General features: G+C 39.7%; 2 protein-coding genes across 3 annotated transcripts; both read right to left on the reverse strand.

Annotated features, from left to right (window-relative positions):
• Positions 1 to 115: 115 nt before the first annotated feature.
• Positions 116 to 4198, reverse strand: LOC135495446 (methylthioribose kinase-like). The gene is made up of 8 exons (XM_064784140.1): positions 3848 to 4198; positions 2840 to 2971; positions 2368 to 2497; positions 2063 to 2240; positions 1490 to 1727; positions 1123 to 1285; positions 729 to 837; positions 116 to 458 (listed from the first exon to the last, which is right to left on the reverse strand). Exons 1-8 carry the CDS (start codon positions 3938 to 3940, stop codon positions 308 to 310), a joined length of 1194 nt encoding a protein of 397 aa, XP_064640210.1. The 5' UTR covers positions 3941 to 4198; the 3' UTR covers positions 116 to 307.
• A 376-nt stretch (positions 4199 to 4574) lies between these two features.
• LOC135491077 (transmembrane protein 94-like) lies at positions 4575 to 22316 on the reverse strand. 2 transcript variants are annotated; one of them, XM_064776725.1, is made up of 28 exons: positions 22206 to 22316; positions 20096 to 20384; positions 19761 to 19897; positions 19167 to 19363; positions 18819 to 18979; positions 18506 to 18611; positions 17989 to 18075; positions 17602 to 17724; positions 17238 to 17396; positions 16806 to 17019; positions 16508 to 16626; positions 16061 to 16182; positions 15826 to 15919; positions 15093 to 15137; positions 11664 to 11769; positions 11329 to 11431; positions 10968 to 11135; positions 10343 to 10595; positions 9788 to 10234; positions 9404 to 9503; positions 9046 to 9154; positions 8596 to 8764; positions 8036 to 8281; positions 7489 to 7625; positions 6964 to 7067; positions 6530 to 6623; positions 6177 to 6344; positions 4575 to 5872 (listed from the first exon to the last, which is right to left on the reverse strand). In XM_064776725.1, the coding sequence occupies exons 1-28, from the start codon at positions 22222 to 22224 to the stop codon at positions 5800 to 5802; spliced, it is 4149 nt and encodes a 1382-aa protein (XP_064632795.1). In that variant the 5' UTR covers positions 22225 to 22316; the 3' UTR covers positions 4575 to 5799. The 2 variants fall into 2 exon arrangements, with proteins under 2 accessions (XP_064632795.1, XP_064632802.1); XM_064776732.1 differs by lacking the exon at positions 15093 to 15137.
• Between the last annotated feature and the right edge of the window lie 168 nt (positions 22317 to 22484).

Here is a 22484-nt window from a genome sequence, read left to right on the forward strand (position 1 = left end):
GCCAAAATTGTTCATGGTCATAAGAATAGGAAAGGAAAGCTCAGCCAACATATCTTTGCTTCGTCACACAAGTGAAGACTGGACCAAAACAAACAGAGAGATGAAGAACTGAATTAACAAATTTGAATGTTTATTTCTTTTCTGAATATTTATCCATTAACATATAATGGTATAAATAATCCTTACAATCATAATAAATATATAAAGCTTTATTTGCACAAATATAATAAAATATATCCTTTATCAAAGCCAATTTAGGTCAAGCCGGAGAGTATAGAAAATAACTATGCAAAAACTTGGCTTCACTTTAGCACAATGTCAACCCAATGAATAACAGTCTATCAATATTTGGCATCCTGTCCCTCAATGTCAATAATCGAATACCACATTGGAGAGCATCGACCTCTGCCAACTTGTTGCAGCCGGTGAATCCTTTATCACCAGCGATACCAATGATACTGAAAAAGATGAAGAGGGATATATACATACATGTTGGGTAGGGTGTGTTTCAGCAGGCAAATCAGATACAGAAAGACCTCCCTCAGTGGACATCTCTGTTAGCAGTAATCCTCTCTGTTAAGGACACCTATTCTGGTGCTCATTGCATTACCTTGACCTCTGTAACAGGACACCCTCTCTATTAGGGACAGCATTTATCAGCCTCAAGGCTGTCCTCAATACAGAGGTTTGACTGTAATCCCGAAGACGGCAACCTTTTTGAGACTTACCGTCTAATCATTTCACAACCAGCAAATCCAGCCACTTCCTTCATCAGCTTTTCACGATATGTCACAGGGTCACCAATTGAACGTGTCATATGTTCAAAATATGTCATCACTAAAATAGAGAGAAATAATCAATTGTCACCACAAAATGTTTCAACTCTGCCACCCTGCGGGCGACCATGTCACAAATATGATGCCGTGGCAATGTAGACTTATTTTTTGATGTGGTGATGAAGGATGGCATAAGAGGGACTTCATCCTCAAAGCTTGTCCCCAGGTTAGATTGACAGGTACCCCATATATAAATGCACAAAAGGTACGAGGCTTAGGCTAGGCCTACCAAATCAGCTTCTAAAGAATACCGGTAAGCATGGTCATTTCCTGATGCTTTACTTACCTGTTTCTTTACAAACATCTATCAGAAAGTAGCAGAATTTCCTATGGCGATCATTGTCTTGTTCCGTTGCCTCGTGTTGGTAGTAGGAGAGCATATAATGGGCCAGAAGGAGCCCGAGGTCAAATGCACATGGTCCAATAAACATAAACTCATAGTCAATCACCTGGAAAAGATGATCAATTTTGTCAGATCTATATACATGTAGGAAGAAAGTATTCTACTTAGAGTTAGAGGAAGGGTGTTCATTCAATTCACACTCGGTGCAACTGCTGGTTTGCCAAGTGATATCGGACACTTGTAATATTTAATTATGAGTTATTGCCCCTTCTTTTCAAATTACGGGACTTGCAGTTGTTTCTGTTCTCACCTTTGGCCGATTATCTCGGACCATAACCGAGGCAGTGTGTAAATCTCCATGGACAACACATTCTTTTGTTTCTTGGAAGATTCGCTTCATTTCTTTAGCACCTTCAATGACACCGGGATTATTGTAAATGAGGTTAAAATGCTTCTGGACTTCTTCACTACATCTATTCGTGGGGTCATCTTGGATGAATGGCTTGGTGAAAATGTAGTCAGAAGTTAGACCACACATGGCAGGATTACTGAAATTGCAAATAAGACAAGTGTGATCCCCACATCTCGACAATCTTACCACTCTGGATAACCTGTTTCATAGCTGGGGAAGGAGTAAACTTGCCAGTAGAAGATGGAAAAATTGCTTTGCTCGAGTGTTCAACCAAATGCATGAATAACATTATTCTTGGCAAGTTGATTCTCCAAGGTGTTTGGTGTGAAAGAACATGCCACCTGGAGTAAAGTGACTTGTCCAAGGCCGAAACTGATTCATAAATGTTTTGTATCAAACAATGTTACATCATGAGAAAGACAGCGTCGCTCCTTGGCTGATTCTCGTGAAGTAAGGACCACATGGCCTCACCTGAAGTTTTCTGTCATTCTATTGAACATGACTGGCTCCATTGTTGGCGAAGCAGAGTGCGAGCGATGTTGGAGAAGTGCCATGAACTTGGCGAGTTCTTTCACAGTCGTCATCTCCAGCCTCTCTGCAATCATCTCATCTTTGAGTAGTGGAGAATTCCCCAAGTCTTCCATACAAACTGAAAGAAAATAAATGGAATAGTAGCCTATAGTAGGTGTCCACCTTACATGTATCTAGTTTTTTTCAAGATCTACTTCTGACCCTTTAGCCTTCGATTTCCTGAAAGTTTCAGATTGACTACTTACCAGTGTGACTTTCTTCATCATAGAAAATGGGGCTTGGCACAATATCAGGGTAGGAGGGATAGAAGCTCACCAGGGCCTGCCATTCTTTTGATGACCTGAGTGTATCTAGGGGATAGGTAGGACCAAGGCACTGAAATAAATTAATAGAGACACTGTCAACTTAATATGAAATACAAAATAGATAGCGCTCATTAGTGAATGCTGATCTTATTGAAATGAAATTACAAAAAGAAATGAGGAGGGGTTTATTCACATCTTGTCACGATTCAATGCAAATGCATCAGACAATTGTCTCTTACATGTCTTGTGAAAAATGAGTCACAAGATATCAGGCAAGGGTTGTCAGTCAAGTAGCTTTCAATAGAAGCTGCATGTTAAGACTCTGGCATCTTCCAACTCAGAAGCGGGTCTGTTAGAAGGATTCTAAACGGAGCAGATCCACACCAGAGGCCATTCACGGCAGCAAACTCACCTTAATAAAAGGAGGTGCTGTCTTGCATATTACACTCATAGTAGGATCGTTTTTACTTTGGATACGAACAACATAGTTTAAGTTACCATCACCAACAGACAGGAGGTTGACATCTTCCTCTCTAGCAGCAAACTAAAAGAAAAGTTGAAAAAGTCTATGCCTGCGTTGATCAGAGGAGTGTCCCAAAATTTCGTCGAGTCAGCACAGGGGCGGATCCAAGAGGGACACAGTGGTTGCCTTCTTCTAATTATCTCTATCTATAATGAAACCTCACAACTGCATGCAGCACCATAGTTTTTTCGTCTGTCTTCTATCTCGGTCATGCTAATTCCCGACCTACCCCGACTTTTCCCGACTTGCGGAAAATGCTGCCAAAATATAGTGTATTAATCATCAGAATATTTATATTTGTACTGTTTACATATATATACAGCACGTCTGTTAATTTCAAGACTTTTGAACGATGCTAAGTTGAGCAAAGCAAGTTACATCTACCCAACCGACCGCAATTTTTCTGCAGGTCGGTAATCTTGGTTAGTTGTGGTTGTCGCTTCTTGTAAACTGTACATGCATATGGCCTTGTCTGAACCCAGCATAAATTAATTATTGGAGTTGATTTGCTCAACTTAGCATCGTTCAAAAGTCCAGAAATTAACAGACGTGCTGTATATGTATGTAAACAGTACAAATATAAATATTCTGATGATTAATACACTACATTTTGGCAGCATTTTCCGCAAGTCGGGAAATGTCGGGGTAGGTCGGGAATTAGCATGACCCCTTCATCTTGCCTGCTCCTTGACTGACCTTGCCATGCTTTTTTGTAATTATTATTGATTATCGGAAGTGTTCCAAATATCATGAAAAACTATTGAATAATTTTTGTACATTGAGAAGTCTCCGCTCCAACAACATGGACATGTACCACCCACTGCACTATACATACATGACTGCATGTTAGGTATAACATCAACATCAACCCATACATAAGACTAGGCTATATCTTACATTCAGAACCTCAAGATGCAGATTTTTCTTAATAGAATCAAGAAGTGACCTCCTAACTTCAGGTGAAATGTCTTCTGTTGCAGTGTCCGTCATAATTTGACAAAGAAATAAGAGATTTTGGAGCAACTACAGAATTACCGGAACACTCAGTGCTAAATGATAGGAATGTGTACATAATGTGTACAGAGGGACAGGGTGTACATAATGTACAGCACTGTCCTGGCTAATCTGTAGTCAGGCCGAGATGTTGGTTATAAAAAATGTAACCACATTCAGAAAAGAATTGCACAGTATCGCCATCTATCATAGGTAGGGCGAGATGTTAGTTATAAAAAATGTAACCACATTCAGAAAAGAATTGCACCGTATCGCCATCTATCAGTACAAAATGAAACTAAACTCAGGCCAAGCCAAGCCAAGTATGGTCAGTTTATTTTGACTTTACACAGAATGCCACCCATTGGCCCCTAAAAAATGAATGCATTAGGGATTCATAGCAAAATATGAAAGGGCGTTTTACGCTGGCACTTATAAAAACTTCCTTTGTAGAAAAATAGACTGGAGACAATATCACAACCAAGGACTGAGGTGCATAGGTGTTATAGGGAGCATTCATTTATCAGCAAACCATCAACATTAATTTGGTTCAGAGGGCTTAATGATACTCATTGGCCTAAAACATAGGTTTTCGCTCGGTGGATAATGAGAACATAACAAGACACTGATGTCATATAAATAATATATATTTATTTACAATACAATTACTAAAATGAAACATTGAGCATTATAACAGCAAATTAATCCAATATTCAGATTTTCAATCCCAGGATTAGTGATTAAGATGGTAGAAAATGTAGTTGTGTTCCTCAACGAAAATACTTCTGCCATATCAAATGCAGAAATCTCTTCTCTGAATTTTTATTTACTGCAAGTATTTAAAAGTAAATTTGAACAGCACGGTGTCACCAACACACCAACCTTTATCAGTTAGTATACTGATCAGTCTACACGTACAGACACTCTTTTAACATAAAGTTCATGAACAAATTTCATTATTTACAATACTGTTTACATGTATCATTGTGTATATAATACATCTCATCAGAAATATCAAAATATCACTTCACTATCAGCAAACTGTAGGAGGGAAAACATCACAGCAGAATATATCCTGGTTCACTTCAAATCTAGATGCTTACCAAACTCATTTCGAAGCATTTGTGTATACTTACAACACAACATAAACTACAGCTCAGTAATGCACTTTTCAAACATCAAATTGAGTACGACAACATATTCCTGATGGGAGACTATAGGTAGCTCAGATTTAGTTACGCCAAGTTGCAAGTAGGAGTCTCTCCTTTCTTACAGTAAATCGAAACTATTCAAACTAAATTGGGATGTTAGCAGTGCGATTACGAACTCATACCATACATGTAAATACAAGATCTTTAGACAACATCGACGCATTCAAAAGATTTACCATCTTTATAGTACTGTTGTAACACAGTCATACATAGCTCTCCTAAAATACTAAACATTTTTTTACAATGTTCATAAGTACATATACAAAAATAGTCTGAGGTAATTCTCAATTTTCTATCAATGAAACTATCAATGTCAGCAGGCATCGTGGCAGCATGTTTGCTCAGTCAATTGACCACGTCCGTAAACCAGGAACTACTTGTATGCATTTTTAGATGAATTCATGTCATGCCTTGCCACATGATTACCGGTACCATAATCTTGAGTGTTATGGCATACATAGTACCAGTACATATATTCTGAAACCTAATCTCGATGTAATACAATTTCCTCTGCTATATATCACAATACAAAATATTCAGCTGTGCATTCAAAGACTGTACATACTATCATTTCATTAAAACCATCAAAGCATAAGCCCCCAAGTGATCCACAGTATCGATAAAAGATGTAGACAGCCTTGCAGACTAAAACGGCGAGTTCATCCCAAGTTTTGTACCAAAGTCCAATCTCGCTCGTTTTTGATATCGCACCCATAATCTGAAACACAGGAATGAAGTTGTTAGGAAACCTATTCAAGGAAACAGTTAGAAAATTTCAGGGAATATTGAGTTGAGGGCTGAGCATCAACTTGGCTCTGTAAACAACATTGGGGATTTATAAAGTAACTGTCTGATTCATTCTAGTGAGACAATCGCCTACCAACCTTGTCTAAACATGATGCAGTTGTTAACATCAGACTGGACACATGTACATGTACCACAATATTATGAAGCACACTGGATACCGTGCGAAAGTTTCGTCTCCCTCGGAAATTGGGTCAGTTTTCACTATCTGGACTTACTTGATCTCTCTCATCTTGGCGAGCTCGTTGACTGGAACAAGTAAGGGTGCCCAGATGAGGCCAACACACCAACTTTCTATCGGAACATCGGAGAGGTAGTAAAGGATGGCGCCCTGAGGATTCATTATACTGACATCTATGGCAAAGTAGACACACTGCAGTACCACCCTGGAAACAATAAAAAATGTGTCCAATTTTCATGAAGGTTGAGTACAATTAGTTTCTTACAATTTGGCAATTCAGATGAGATGTGATACTGAAAACTCTGTTTGAACAATTTTCTTTATTTCAAATACATCAACTTTTTTTAGCACACAAGGCTGAAGATAGTTTTCATAAGAAAAAATACGTACAAAATAGGCACCACAATGCACCAAAGAATGTTATCTGTTGGAGGCTTTTTCCATAAATGATACTGCCGATAAACGTAACTCGATGAGATACCACCTGAAATCAGACAGACATACACTTTACTTGATAATGGTACTAAGAATGTTAAATAACGTTCAATGAAAATAAGTAATATGAAGATGACACCCAGTCACAGTCGATGAAATATCTCAAGTCATCTACAGGACACATCAGCCAGAAAATGCAGTGATGCTGGGTGAGATATTTTGATTCTGTTGGCGCAGATGGTCAATTTCTTTCTGAAAACATTTGCTCTTCCCTTTCTAGTTCTACGTGGAGCAGATGAAGGCGTCTCACAATTGAGGTGTCTGTTAATTGGAGTGGGATCAGAGTGAAACTTGTGGTAAAAGAGTAGTATCATTGCTAGTTTACTTACATAAATACAGGACCAACTGCATGGCAGCAAAATTTTGAGCGATAGAATAACCTCCAATATTGTCTGTTTGCAAACCATTCCACGTGCCTGCGATTGTGTGATTACTGGAAAACGAATAACACAAATGTAAGAAGTTTTACAAGTGGCATAGATATTGAAGGCAATCGTCCCAGATAGATTATGTCGATCTTCCCTGGCCAGCAAGGTATCTAGGAGAAGGAAAATTATGATTTCAAAAACGGGCAGATCCTGCTTGTTAGCAATCTAGGAGTTTGGACCTCTGAAGAAGAAACCCCGGCCAAAGACTATTCATGTTTGTTCGAGATCAAGGAAATGAACAAGAATGAATAGCTTCCATTGATGTACCGTGAGATAGGAAAAAATTCCCATCAGCAACTTGGTGTAGATTTTTTCACCCAGCTTCTGCCTATAGACTCTCTCTAATATTGACTACTAGTATTACACATGTACTATTCAGTTTTAGGAGAAGAATTGTAGAAATATTGATTCAATACTATGACTTACAGATTCCCATAAAACAGATGACAGTTTCCATATTTGTTAAAGCACATGCTGTATAACGTCATTCCATAACAAAGAAGGACCACGGCCATGGAAGGGAGAAAGCGTACAATGTAGTACGGGAAGTATTCAAGGATCACCTAGAAATAGAGAAAGAAGGCATTCAAAATATGACAATCATACATATTTGTTATAGCACATGCTGTATAATGTCATTTGATGATAAACAAGGACCACCGAGGGTAGAAAGCGTACACTGTAGTATAGACGTACTCAAGGATCCAACGGAGGTACTATAGCTGGTGGAAGGGCAGCCTGGATGAAAAACATAGAAAAGTGAGGTCTTTGGAAAGGCAGAAGACCAATCTCTATAGGAACACCTGCCCCACTACCAGTTGCCGTTAAAACCACAGATCATGGTTCAATTGCCTTTATACTAATACTGGACTTTTATTAATGCCATAGGGCTGCCCGGACCTCCCATACCAATCACCCACCCCTTATCTGCCTACAAATACCTCCTCAATATAAAGTGGGAGCAAAAACTCACCTGGGTTTTCAAGTGTCCCTTATTTTTACCAAGAGCGATTGTCATCACTAGAGGGTCGACCTCCGTTGTTATCAAGGTCAGAGCTAGACACGGCAGTATTAGGCAGACCAGCCACAGGATGTGGTGACCAGAAATGATAGGTGGAAGAACGAAAATGCTTGTGAATAGTTGTGTAAATGACAAAGTCATGTAGCAGCTTAGCAGAAACTGGAAACAGTTCTTCATAGAGAAGGAATGATGGCGTGCCTGGAATAAGAAAGGTTGAACAACATCTTAAGTTTGTAAAATGACATTCTGAACTTTTAAAGGTAGTCCCCCTGTAGTTTATTCTCACATATGGTCGGTGTAATGAAGTCTTTGACGGCAAAGTGGAGTCAAAATTGAAGGGTTGAGCTGGTAAAATGGCTATGGCTAGCCATGAAAATTACATGGTTTGACAAACCAGTTCTTCCAGAGATGAATGTAATCCACAGACTAATAACAGTGTCCTATTGTGAGACAGATAAGAGATCAAATCAAAAGCAATTCACTTAAAAAACTGACCATGATATGGACCTTACCTCTGCAATTAATTTGATAAAGTTCACATCGTCTTCACGTTCAAAACTTAATGAACACGGAACATTTGATAATTTTGAACTCATCTTCATTGGGGAGGGGTAGTCCCAGATTTCAACTATTGGTGAGTCCTTAGTACAGAGTGGTGGATACAGAGGCTGGATACCAACACTGAAAGACAGAGAATATGGTTTTCAAATAAGATTTAAATACAACAAAAACATGGTTTGACTAAAGAAGAGGGGCCAGTTAAAATCCTTATTGATAATTATGGTAATAACAATTGTTCTAACAAAGTCCTCTTTACTGTACTATCTTATAATTGGGCGATGTGAAACGGACTTCAACAACTGATACTGATGAAAAAGGAAATGCTTACTCAGAATTTTCGCAATGCGCAGAAATAAAAAGGTAAGCAAAGATTAGGTGGTTTACAGTAACTCCATCCATACCTTATATCAGCCTGGAGAAATAAAGGGGTATTGCGCATATTGCCAAGGCTGCCAATGACGCAGACGACTTCACCACTCTCCTGCATGATCTTGATCATCTCTTGAGTGGCTGCAAATGGAACAATGAAGATCGTAAATGAAACGGCCAGGGGCCATTGTTACTTTCCAGATTTTGTCCTCTGTGACCTCCTACCTTGGTGATGTTTGATGATTCGATGTATCCATGATTTAAAATTGGCCAGTAATATAGGGATTTTGGCACTTTTGATATTTTCAGATTTGGCACCCTGGTGGCCAAGTGGTGAATTAAACCTGACTGAAACTTTAACTTTACTCTAGTAGATTCGAACATGTTTACCTTCTGGTGTGCAGTCAGTGAAGAGAGACACAAGCAATGGAACGTTATCAACATTCTTCAGGTGGGGCCGTATGTTCTCTATGCCTTTGGGGAGTTTGGCCTGGAATGTAGAAAAGTGTATATCTGTAATAGAGAGGCAGGCAAATAACACTGAATAACTAAATGAATTAGTTAACTCAACTGTCATAACCAAAGACACAATTGACCAACAATTTATTAGTATTTGGTTTTACCTTCAAGCATTAAACGCATGCCACTGCAATTCTGTCAACAGTGAGGATGAATTCCTGAAGCTATCAGTCACAATGCTTCTCAGATACGCAGAATGTATTCAACCATTTTAAATACAACACAAATCATACATGTAAACTGTGCTCAACCTACCCTATTAAACACATCAAATGGGATGCTGTCATCCGTATTTTCGGTCAAGTGACTTGATGCAGCCGTATTCGATATCTTATCCTCTAAGATTCTCTGTAACTCTTGACTAGAACCACTGCATTCTTCAACTCCTCCGTCAACCTCGATATGTATCTTATCCGTCGAACTTTCCCCCTGATCTACATCATCAATAACAACAACTTGTAACGAGTCACGAGAACCTTTTGGTAACGTCACGGCCTTCTGAGGTGGTGGACTCAAACCGGCTTTGTCTAGAGCCGCTGGAGCACTCCCTCGTCTACGGAGATCATCTATAATTTGAAGCTCATCAAATGCAACGTCGGCATTCTTTTCTTCGTCACTACAACTTGCCACTTCATTGTCTTCGCTAAGTAATGAAATATGACAGTTCCAACCAGCCTCAAGGCCGACCTTCTCAGAAAATACCTGAAATGAAAACAAATACGATTTATCTATCCGTTATACGATCTTGATCACACTACATCAGCAATCTCAAGAATAGATTTTATGGTTTTTGGGACCTGCATAACTTACCCGACTTCTCAGTTCATTTTCTTTAGAAAAGTGAACAAATCTGATGCATGAGGTCTCCAACTGCTCGATCAGATGAACAATGTCCTGTTTGGCATGATACTGCATGGTGACCATTCCAATGAAGATCTGGTTACACTGAGTCCTGAAACAGCTGTCTACATCCGTGACAAGTTGGTCTTTTGTGTTGAGGAGCGAGTCGACGCTGCATCGCCGTCGGGGAATGTGGCCCTCCATTTTCTCCAAGTCCCATCGCCTGAAACAAAGGCAAAATGAGTAGGTAAGACAAGATGGGGAAAACTTATTCACCCCCTCTTTATTTTGACCTTTCCGTCAACCTTTAAAAGCCACAGTGGCTTCATTTAGGAAAAGTTCATAATTTTTATTTAAATGTTAATGAGTGCTATAGAAATCAGGGTTATTCTGGCAAACAACAAGTTTAGCAGAAGTCTTCAGCAATACAAAGAGTTGAGAAACCAAACTTAGAGGATACCAGAGTTGAAAGATAATACTCTAACAGACAATCACCAATTTTCAAGTCACTCCCTAACACAGACAGTCATATCATTATTTTGATATAACCCGATGGGGGGTGGGATGTATATAGAAATAAAAGGTTATAACTAACTTTGTAGGTGTTGGACTTCTAAACTCGTAGATCTCAAGTCCATTCTCTGGCAGTTCGATGTACACATCTTTGAGTTTAGGACTAATCTTCTCAACAAGGGGGCAGTAGGAAAAGGCAGAACAGTATGCAGACATACTTTGGCGGTGGTAAAAATCCAGGATCTTCTTCCTGAAAAAAAGTTATGCATGCAATAGTTTATCTGAATAATCTTTTAAATGCTCAAAGCAAGGCCCAAATGCAAGCACCAGGAAATTAATGCATTTTTCCATATATTTTGGTTGGAATTTCAGATACATATTTGGCCCCTACTTCTAGCGGGAGGGTATACAGTTTAGACTTAAGGTACCCAGGAAGCCCTTACCTGTCATTGTCAGTGAGAGGCACCAAGTCATTACCATCCCAGTAGTCTGTACAGAGGTCAAGTAACATATCAGCTGTGCCTTGCGTCATCAATTGCAGCATGCCTGAAAGAGTCAGTCAGAGTCATTGAGAGAAGTTTACATTAAAGATTCCAAGTCATTCCAGGAAATCAAATTGACATCGATATACATTTACCATCAAAATCAAATTTTTCAAATCTGTCTGCTTTTTTCATTAGCCATAGGAATAGTAGTGTTGTGTCGGAATCACCAGCAACAAATTCAAAGGGCCAGAAAACAGTTCCTTTTTAAAATTAAGATGGACAACTAAGCTTACCAGAAGCCTTCTCTTTCACCACCACAGTTGAAATGTTAGGCATTGGTGTCTTGTGTCGGATGAATGATTTGGATCTGAATAATTGGTCATTTGTTGCCTCGGGATGCTGGAAATAAGAATACATCAGTAGTTGTATCTAGGCTAAGTTACAAATTAGGTCAAGATTGCCACATGTAACTTGAGAATGGGAAAAATGGTGTTATTACATACGTGTACTTTCTTTCTGATAGTACCTGTTACTACTTGTTCCTGCAACTGGGTATGCCTTTCAGTACAAAGGCATATGATCCATCATGGCAACAGAAGATGGTGGAAAGTAAACAAATACATACTAGGCTATAAAATTTTCTCGCCATTCAATTTGCCAGTCCCAAAAAGTCCTGCAATGATATCTGATAAAACTCTACTCTTAGTGGCTCAGAATTGAATACTGGTACTTCATGGTTAGATTTAGAAGATGTTACAATAGGAATCAAAGACAAACTGCTGTAAAATGTGAGAACTTTAGAACTGTCAGTATGCATATCGCAGATGTTGTTTTTTTCTCAACAGGGACAGGACTGGGTATGGGATGAGGAATTAATCACACAACCACAGAGGCACACCCAAGGAAATAGTACCTTGAGACGGGCCGGGCAGTTGAACAAGAACCAATGGGAGTTTACTATCTACAAGAACACAGCTAAACTACATGTAGTATCAACAAATGTCTAATAAAGAAAAACCTTTTTGATAATCATCCTTTATTCTGGACTGGTGGAATCGGAAGGTGCTAAATTTTAATGAGTTCAACTAGCAGTTGTAAAGGTTCAAAGTTTTACTGGACAATATAACGTGGGATTGAAAAAAAACAACTCTTTTTGGTTACTGTTTCTCACAAGGACAAACAATGCCATTTTTCTGGAAGGATTTGTCAATGGTTAGAAAAGGGGGTTAGGTAGTGAGAATGGTAAAGCAGCACTCGGGAAGAACACGGTCAAGCACATACCAGTAGATTGTCTGCTGAGAGAGCAGACGGCAGAAACCTCAACCCATGCTAGAGTGAAGAGGTCAAAAGTTAAAGCAAGCCTATAAGTCAAGAGGCCTGGACATCATTGGTTTGGATTAGCCAGCATGTCAGTTATATAGCCCCAATACATTTAACAATGAAATGGCCAGGGCCATTGTGCTCACCTCATGTGGAGGAAAGATGGATAAAGAGCATTGTATTGTGTCATGTAGTGTTAGGTTTGATGTAGGTCCAAGCAATTACAATTTCCCCAAAATGGCCAATTTACAGTACATTCGACCTCTGTGACCTTGAAAAGTAGGTCAAATCAAAGAAGACCCGGGTGACACATTGAATGGTTGTTAGAATTAGATGTACCTATGATATAAAATTGGTGCCAATCGGGCAAGTCATTACTAGGAATAATGGCATTTTGAAGAATTTAGGATTTGGCCCCCTCCCTGGAGGCCAAACGGCAAATCAGATCGCACCAAACTTCGGTACCTGAGATCACCTGACCAAGGGGTACATGTGTACTTAATTTGTGATCAATAGTCATTGCAGTTAAGAAACGTGCCATAGTTACGGCCTGACGGTGAATTTACGCCATTTGACCTCTGTGAGCTTGACAAGAAGGTCAAATTAAAAACCTGTGTGACATATACTGTATGGTGGTTAGATGTACCCATGATATCAAATTGGTGGCAATCGGGCAAGAAGTTAAGGAATAATCACATTTTTAAGGTTTTTGGATTTTGCCCCCTGGTGGTCAAGTGGTGAATCATATTGGACCAAACTTTAGTCCCTGAGATCACCTGACTAAGGGGTAAATGTGTACCAAATTTGGTATCAATAGTCATTGCAGTTTAGAAACGTGCCATCGTTACATCCTAACGGCCAATTTACACCATTTGACCTCTGTGACCTTGAAAAGGAGATCAAATCAAAAACCCGGAGGATATATGATGCACCTTTGCTAGAAGTACCTACCATATTTTTTTTCAAAATTTCCCGACTACTATTAAGGGAGATATTGCATATTTTCAATTTTAACGTTTGGCCCCCTGGTGGCCAAACCATGAAACGAATCGGACCGAAACTTGGTCTCCAAGGTGTCATTACATAAGGGTACATGTGTACCAAGTTTCAACTCAATAGCTCTAACAGTTACGAAACGTGCCCTGCTAACGGACGACGGACGACGACGACGACGACGACGACGACGACGACGACGACGACGACGACGACGACGACGACGACGACGGACGACGGACGCCACGGTATGGGATAAGCTCACCTCTGCTAAGAGGTGAGCTAAAAACTATATGTTACAGTTGATACAAAAAGCAAATTTCAAGACCAAAAATCATACTGACACATGCATCTGACGGGCCTAATGATTAATCAAAGATAGATTAAGATGAAAAGAAATATACCAATATTAACCCAATATTTCATATACACTGAAGATCCTGCGGGACCATGATGCTGTTGATGGTGATATGGGTGTGAACCCAAAATAATTCAGAGACAGTGCTAAGTTATTCTGATCTGTGAGGATTACATGCGATCAAACCTAAACTGGTATACATTTGTATATCAATATGAAACTAAAAGGGGGTCAAAGCCAAATCGTTTACATTATCTATGTTACTTGATAAGAGGTCTAAGTTCTATAGAGGAGGTGCGAATGACGTCATTACAGAAAAAGATGCCATTTTGGACGTCACTGACCAATGTGGCACACATTGTCGTCGTCCAAAATGGATGCCTGAATGACATCACAGCATGGTCTCTATCCCTAAGCATGTACATTGCATGATACTGACATTGTCATGCTCCAAACCAAGCATCTCATGCTGTCTCAAACAAAGGGCAATCAAAGAAGAGTAGAAGATGCAGGGTGCTCTTCATTTTCAATGCACGATGCCATTCAATCTGCTGAATTCGCATAGCTATGCTTTGTGGTGTATTTACACTTAAGTCATCAACTCGTTTTGACAGAGAACTGGCTGGACCCCTTGTTAATCTGCTTGGGTTTCTAGTGGCAAGGGAGGTGGGGTACAAATATACTCCTGGTTAGAAGGAATGAAGTTTGTTCCCCCATTTTACCTGCTCAGAAAGGTTCGGTAACTGTCTTGACAGACATTTTCATGATTTGAGGTTCAGAATTAAGGCATTCAGAAACCTAACTTGGTGATTTAAGTGCTGAAAAACACTGGGGGTTATCACACTCTTTTTAAGAGTGAAAAAATTCAAAAAATATATACAGGTACTAAGGACATTGGAATTAAGAACAGATATATTTGATGGGATCACTTCACTACAACCAAATCCACCAGTCAAATAATCAATGCTTTCAATTTCTGGGAGAAAGTCCATTGATTCACTTCTTAAATTGCCCCAGACACCAATCAATACAATGAGTGTAACTTCCTTACCACACTGACACGGCGGTCATGATGGCAGAACTTAAATGGATGCGACTGAAAATGACACAATTATCTCACAAAATGACAACAAATTGAAGAACTATTTATTTATGGCCATTTCTTTCCACTGCAAGGATGGCAGCGCCGTTTGCCTTGTATTATAACACCTGTCAGTACGTTTTGATTCACGAGAAAAAATGACTGATTGTCATGTTTTATTACGTGTGGGAAGTTCTCACAACACCTTCTAGGGAAGGATCACGTCCATCCAAAACATCAAGTTAACATGCATATGCATGACTGTGATCGTATCACGAAAGTAATAGGCCCAGAGAAGTCTTTACAGTGCCCCGGTGGTTGAAAATTACTGGATTTGGTTTTCCTGTAGGCCTGTATCGGCTTCAACAAAGAGAAGGCCAACGCATTGTTGTCAAAGTACATGCAGCTCCTCTTGGATAAAAACACTGATCGCCTCCACAGCATGTATTGGGAGAAAGCAAAGGCAGCTTTACACAAATGACTCACCCAGGCCGTACTCGAACAAATGGAACAAGGTTTAAAAACCAATTGATACCAAAACAGGTTATCTAGTTTGAGTTGCTAAGAACCTTCACCGATAATTTTTTATGTATTAGAAAGTCAGACCCTTAGCCACAAAATGCCTACGAAATACAGCTAGCAGTAAGCTTATCTCTGAGCAAATAAAAGCTGCAGAGCAATGAACAATACAATATATACTCACAGCATGCCTGTACATTCCCAAGGACATCTGAAGGTCAAACAAGTCCGTCACTTGATCAGAGAAACCAATCTGTTTAGCGAGTTCACACAAACATCTGAAATAATACATCATGTTTGCAATGAACACATGCAACTCGAAGATGTGATACTCCCATAGGGAGTTGAGCTTGAACCAGAATGTACACGCCTATGGTAGTAATATGTCAAAGCACATTTGTCAGCGCAAGTCCACCTACCTCCTGTTAACAACGGCCACAGTATCTTCCTTCTTGAATGACGCACACATCACATGATCAGCAAACTTTGTGTAGGCGTCTGCTGTTTCTAGGTTACAGGTGTTCAACAGTATGTTCAAACCCTGAAATAAATTTTTGATTCTTAAAGTAACCTGTATGAGATCTTGCTATACCAGTGAATATTGAATCACATAATCATAGATGTCTGTACCAAATCAGATGCCACCAACCATTAAAGAAGTTGAATCAAGAAACGCTACTAAAATGAGTTTTGAATGGTCCAGGCTAACACTTTAGGCAGGAGTAAAGTATGACTAACACATTAAAATTCCAAGGCTTAAATTTCACACAATTGTGATGTGCTCAATTACAATTATGACCAGATCAGAATTCTGCAAATGTTACCCCTTGGTAGGCCATAGTGAAAGTACTGAAAGAGTATCTTACCAGTGGCTTTAATGAACTAATCTGATTCTTCCATTTTGGATCATCAAAGAGCAGACCATAACGACTCTGTGGATCATGGGTCACATCCAGGACCTCGACTGTCCCTTCCTGCATGTAGGCTGAAGAAAGACAAAGGAACTCGGTTAGACAGCCAGTTTTGAACATAACAGAAGTGTACAAATACAAAAAGGAGAATAATGTACAAAGGTACCAATGTTTTCTGCCTTTATCAACAAGCACTACTTTGCCAAAATGTTCCTCTAAATTCCACTTTTGTGGAAAGTACATGTAGACATACCATGCTTCGGCAGTTCAAAGTCCTCCTCATCTGTGTCCTCCTCTCCAATCCTGAATCCCGGCTCCTCCTCCTCCCACTCCTCCACTCCTGAACTCTTGTCCTCCGACACATCTTTATCCTTCTTCTTTACCTTCTTACTCGTCAGGAAGAAGACTTTCTCGGCGACAGGAATCGGCCACGATAGGATGCCCTTCTTGTCAACGCAGCACATTGACTGAACAATAAAATAAAATAACGCTACGGTTTTTTTTGTCATCTTTCAAAAACAAGGTTCAACCACTAGCTGGTCTTCAAGTTGAAAATGCTCTCGGATTTTGACTCACTAGCACTTCCCACCAGGACGCAGGGAAAAGAACATAATCTTAAATTGGGTGTCACAACCTACTCAGTGTTCTGGTGCATCTGGCCAATCTTGACCTCCCTCATACTTACTGTCACGCTACCAAGGACATGAACTAGATCAGTGGTCCGATGCAGAATGTCTGAATGCCCAAACAGGAGAAGCTTGAAACTTTTAAACACTTCGCTCCATTCGAGGTCCTCTCTGGCGTCATCTTCTGATATGCTACTGGCATCTTCACAGACATTGATCTGAAATCAACGGGACAATTTTGATCAAAAATTAAAGTCAATTCTGATATCTTCTTCTGTATTTCGAACTATAGATGGACAGTCCTGTTTTGAAGTTGTGTGTTGTTGCAATGAAACTTTAAAATAATTTGAGTGGAGGGCTGAGCGTCAACTAGGACATTACAAACTTTTCCTGCAACCTTTGTGTTTCAGTATTGATTCTTACCAAAGGCTTTCTACTCTTCAAGGCCCTCTTAAATATACATTCAACTCTAGCAGCACCATAGTTGTTCACAAGCAGATAGAAGAGAGGGAAAACAAGAGGTACCAACGGCAGTACAGTATGCACCTGAAATTAAATGTTAACTCTTTTAGACAAACATCTTTTTCAATGTCATCAATTCTGAGAGATAAGAGCTTGAGTTATGGAATGGAACTTGTAGCCATTGTATGTTTGGTTTCACTTTAGTCAACTCTTCACAAAGAATGTCATGAACACCATTTCAAGCATGGCTCTCCCAAACCCTTTGCAACATCTTCTTGTCATCTCTGCCACTGCTTCCCTTGAACCATTGAATCAAACTGCAGCAGATTGAAATGGGTAATGCCTTACCTGAAGAACAAGCAACGTCTCCGGCCACTCACCAACATGATCCTTTAAGTAAATGTATCGAACCAAATTCACAATAAATGAAATAGCCTGAAAGAATAAGAAGAGCAGACTTGGGTGCACTAGAAAATGGACACACATGTTATACAAGCCATTTCTTTATACCTTTAGATGCTTACATATTGTCATCACACAGGAACTCTGAAACAATCACAGTGCAGACTTGGCATCATCTTGAGACACTCCTTCTAAAATCAGCCAAGTAAAAATTGTATGAAACTAAACTTGTTTGTTTGTGTCTCTTGAGAAGACCAGTTTGTGCATTTTGATACATGACTCGCAGCTGATGACATTTTCTTGGCACATAGATGAAACTTGGTAGCTCATTCAGATTTCAATGGGATAGTATTTCAGGAATACCAGGTTGCCATTCAGGTTCAGGGATAAGACACAAGCACTATCATAGCCGCCTTACGTATAAATGACTTTCATCGATTGACTTATTAGTACTGGAACTTACCAGAAAGATTGGCAGAGCACGGATTTGAACGAAGAATGTTCTAGCTTGGTATATAAGATTGTGTATAGCACTGTTGGGGCGTTTAAGACTATCCTCCAGGATTCTCCTGGAAAAAAACAACAGGGTGCACATTGTAAAAATGTTACAGTCAAGCATAAAAATACCAAAATAACCAGACTCTAGGTTGAAGAATCTTCAACCATAACAATATCTGACTGGTACCACCTGACCAAAAGAAAACTGAGCGGAGAACACTGGGTTCCCAAGAGACCTAGTATCCAGAAGACACACAGGAGGTAAAACCTTTACAAACCTGAGACTAGTAAGAAACGGGGTCGCTGTAATCACAAACGGCTTAGGTTCATAAGGCCGTCGTCCTTTTGGACAATTGAATTGAGCACTAGTATCACGATCCATCTTGGGCAGGTAGATATCACCAGGGGAGTATTCCTCAATGGCATAGCCTTCTGCATCCTGCAATAATTTCAATATAAATTTATTAACTTTTGTTGATAATGCCCAGTATCCAGTAGCCGTGATGGATGGTACTATGTTACTTTGATAATATCTGCTTCCTGAAAACCTTGACTGATAAAAGTCTACTAGTGCAAGGAAGGACTGGAATAAGCTGGACTCTGCACTGAGAGCTCAATTTACTCACTTTATCCCAAGACTGGCAGTGAATGAGCACTTCTTGGCCTGGTCGTAGCAAAATGAGATCTCCTTTCACGAGGAAGTTACATGGCAAATTGACGAGTTCGTTGTCCCTGAATGTCCACTGCACACTCACACAGGGAGAGAGAGGCGAGTTCAAATTTAGGTAGTGACTAGGATACCAAATGTTGTGCTTGATGCATTCTGTGGAAGAAGGGCAAAGAAAAATGTCATTGAACGAACATTTTATTTCAAAGACCAGCAGCAAGGAACAAATGGCATACTTTTTTTGGGGGGGTCAAGTTTTTGAAGTCACAACAGGTGACTCCCCTACCATAATCTAGAAGATATTATTTAAGCAAAACTGATCAATTTGTGAACCATGGCTTGGAATTTCACAAGTACACTAACTGGCCTGGGTGGCAATTTTGTGGCCTAACCTTTAAATGTGTTCTACTATACAGAAAGCAGAAATAAAATTTGTGGACAGTCAGCCTTGGATACCCTACTAATACATGACATTGACAAGCTCTGAAATTGGAAAAAGAAATATAAATTTTGCCCTGTAATAATGACAGATGACCATCTGCTGCCTACTTACTTCCAATCTCAGAAATGTTTTTTCTTGTCTTGACTACGATTTCTTTCCTCTTCAGCTTGGCATTCCAGGCTGTGACGTAGATATTGGTGACAAACAGAATCAAGATAATCAGGCCTTCAAATAACAACCAGATATGTCTGAAAAAGGAAAATGAGAGAAGACATATTATTGCCACTCCATCAGGACATAATGAGTAGAGTGAGAATTCAGTACATTGAACAAATAGTGATAGGGCACATCTGGTGACCACCATTTAGGACGCTACCGAGAGCCTGCAAAAATGAAAAAATAAAAACAAAAGAATGCATCTAGTTCAGTGCAGTATTATTACCAACCTATTGTTCTCCTCTATAACTCCAAATGCTATGAATAAGAGAAGGGCAGTCACTGTCATAACCAGACAATCCGTCCAATGGAACAAGGATTTCACACACTTGTGGTGGAAGTCAGACTGCAGGAACTTGTCAGCGAGAGGAAGTCTTTTATGTTGATATTCATATCTGTCAATTTCATCCAATAGCTCATCATGTAGGATCTGCAGGGCCTCCTTGCTTGTGTGACCACTACCGTGGTCGGTGTTTTCAGAATCACTGCTATTTTCTCCATCTCCACCTTTTTCATGTTCTGTAAATAAAATACTTTTATCAGTTTATTGTCGATGTCACATCATACTCATAGTAAGCTGCATTTTCACGAGAAATAATGCCTTGAAGTTGAACTGTCAACAGTTGACAATTTCACTGCCATTTAAAAAGTCATCAGGTTCACTTCGATCAATGAAATAAGAGGCATCTATTACTAGAGCAAAAAGTGAAATTAGTCATGGTCAGACTGAAAGCAAGCCTGAAAGAGAAGAGTCTTTCTCCGAGTTTCATGGGTACCAAAAGCCGAATAGGCCCTTTGCCAGATACGTCGGGTCGGGAAAACAAACCATCATAACAAATAATTTTCCAAGGTTAAACACGCCAGACAATGGCTCGAGAGGCATTGTCTGGCGTTATTGACCTTAAAAACATATTGTAAAGTTAGTTTGTTTTCCCGACCCTAGGTGGTACAGGCATATCTGGCAAGAGGCCAGGGCCTAGGGGTAGGCCTATACAGCCTATAGTTATACACTATGAAGTATGTATCTGTATGCTTAGACCCCTGTGCTGTATGAGCCTGTACACAAAACTGAATGTGTACCACGCTAGAGCTAGAGCCCCTACGGCCTAGGACTAGACTCGGATCGGAGGGCCGAGGCTTAGCTGAAGCCTGAAGAGTGAAGTGAAGAGGACTCGACTCAGTTGCATCAGTCCGATCAGACTCGTACTGTGTATATTTCACATTTAGTCAAAATCTTCCCCCAACTTTTCATAAGACCCCCTTTAGGAGGGGCTCTTAAGATACACGTGTGTGCGGGAGTATATAATGTAAATGAAGTGAAATAAAGAGAGTAAATATTGTATATCCAACAAACAATTTTTTTTGGTTTTTCAAAATGGCGCTGAATAAATAAATCAGACCAGTTGTAGCGCTGAATTATAAATCAGACCAGTTGTAACAGGTTACGAGAACATCTAATTTAAATCTTCATGGGAATTCGCTACATATGCCTAAGAAATTGGCCAATTATATTCATATTTTTATTAGAGAAATATCCGTCATAAATAATGACAGAAAAGGTGGTTTTATATCAATTTTGTGTCGACATGGTCGAGGTCACGTGACATAAACAAAACAATCGCACACACCCGTCCAAAAAAGGCACTTTAAGAAAAACAAATACGTTTTCCCTGCTTAAAACCACACTGACGACTAAGTTATATTGGTCTACTGCCCAAATCTGAAGTATCAAAATGAATCACAAACTAGAACTAGCTCTATTCAGCTATAGTTGCGTGAAAAATTCGGGTGAGCGGCGTACATTCTGCACCCTAGCGGCCAATAAATAAACTACTTTCAGCTGTCTGCTCCGGTCTCGTTAGGGAGTTTTTCCCAAATGTACGCGATGATGACGTGCCCCATTACCAGGACGTAACATCTATTTTAAAATGCGTTTCCATCGTGAATGCATAAGGACAACCCATTTGTGTCGTATATCACTGGAAATGCCCGATTTCCGTGAATAAGGACAATCACACTGTATTACATTACCAAAACAAAAATGTGTCGGAAGGAACTATATGGATGGTCCCATCGCACCCCCCCCCCTCCAGCAGTATGACACAGAAGGGCTAGTTGACTGTCCACCGGGGGGGGGGGGGTTTGGGGGGAGCTTCCCCCCAACGCACTGGTAAAAACCTATGTCGACGGAGGGGGGTTTGGGGGGTGTCCCCCCATTGTAACAGCTGTAGTTGTTAGAGCTTGCACTTAACATATGCTCGTAGGGGGGTTCGGGGGAGCTCCCCCGACCTAAAGGGGGGCTCACTAAGTTCTTGACTTTACATATTAATTTTTACGCACCTTCTAACAATGCACCCATGACTGACAGAAAACTAAATCAAATGTTAGAGGAAAGAGCCGATTTCAGGCATGTTTTAGGAGGGAATTTTGGAGAAAAATCTGACAACACGAACGCCATGTTTTTTTCTTATAACATATCACAACAGGTGTAATATAAAATTTATTAATTATTATTATATGACATGTTTTGTATAATATTTCCTTTTCTAGTTTTCTGTTATTGAGTAATGATATCATAAAATTTCATAATATTTCTTTATTGTTGAGAAATACAGTATT

This window comes from Lineus longissimus, chromosome 1, assembly GCF_910592395.1.
Source record: "Lineus longissimus chromosome 1, tnLinLong1.2, whole genome shotgun sequence".
NCBI lineage: Eukaryota > Metazoa > Nemertea > Pilidiophora > Heteronemertea > Lineidae > Lineus > Lineus longissimus.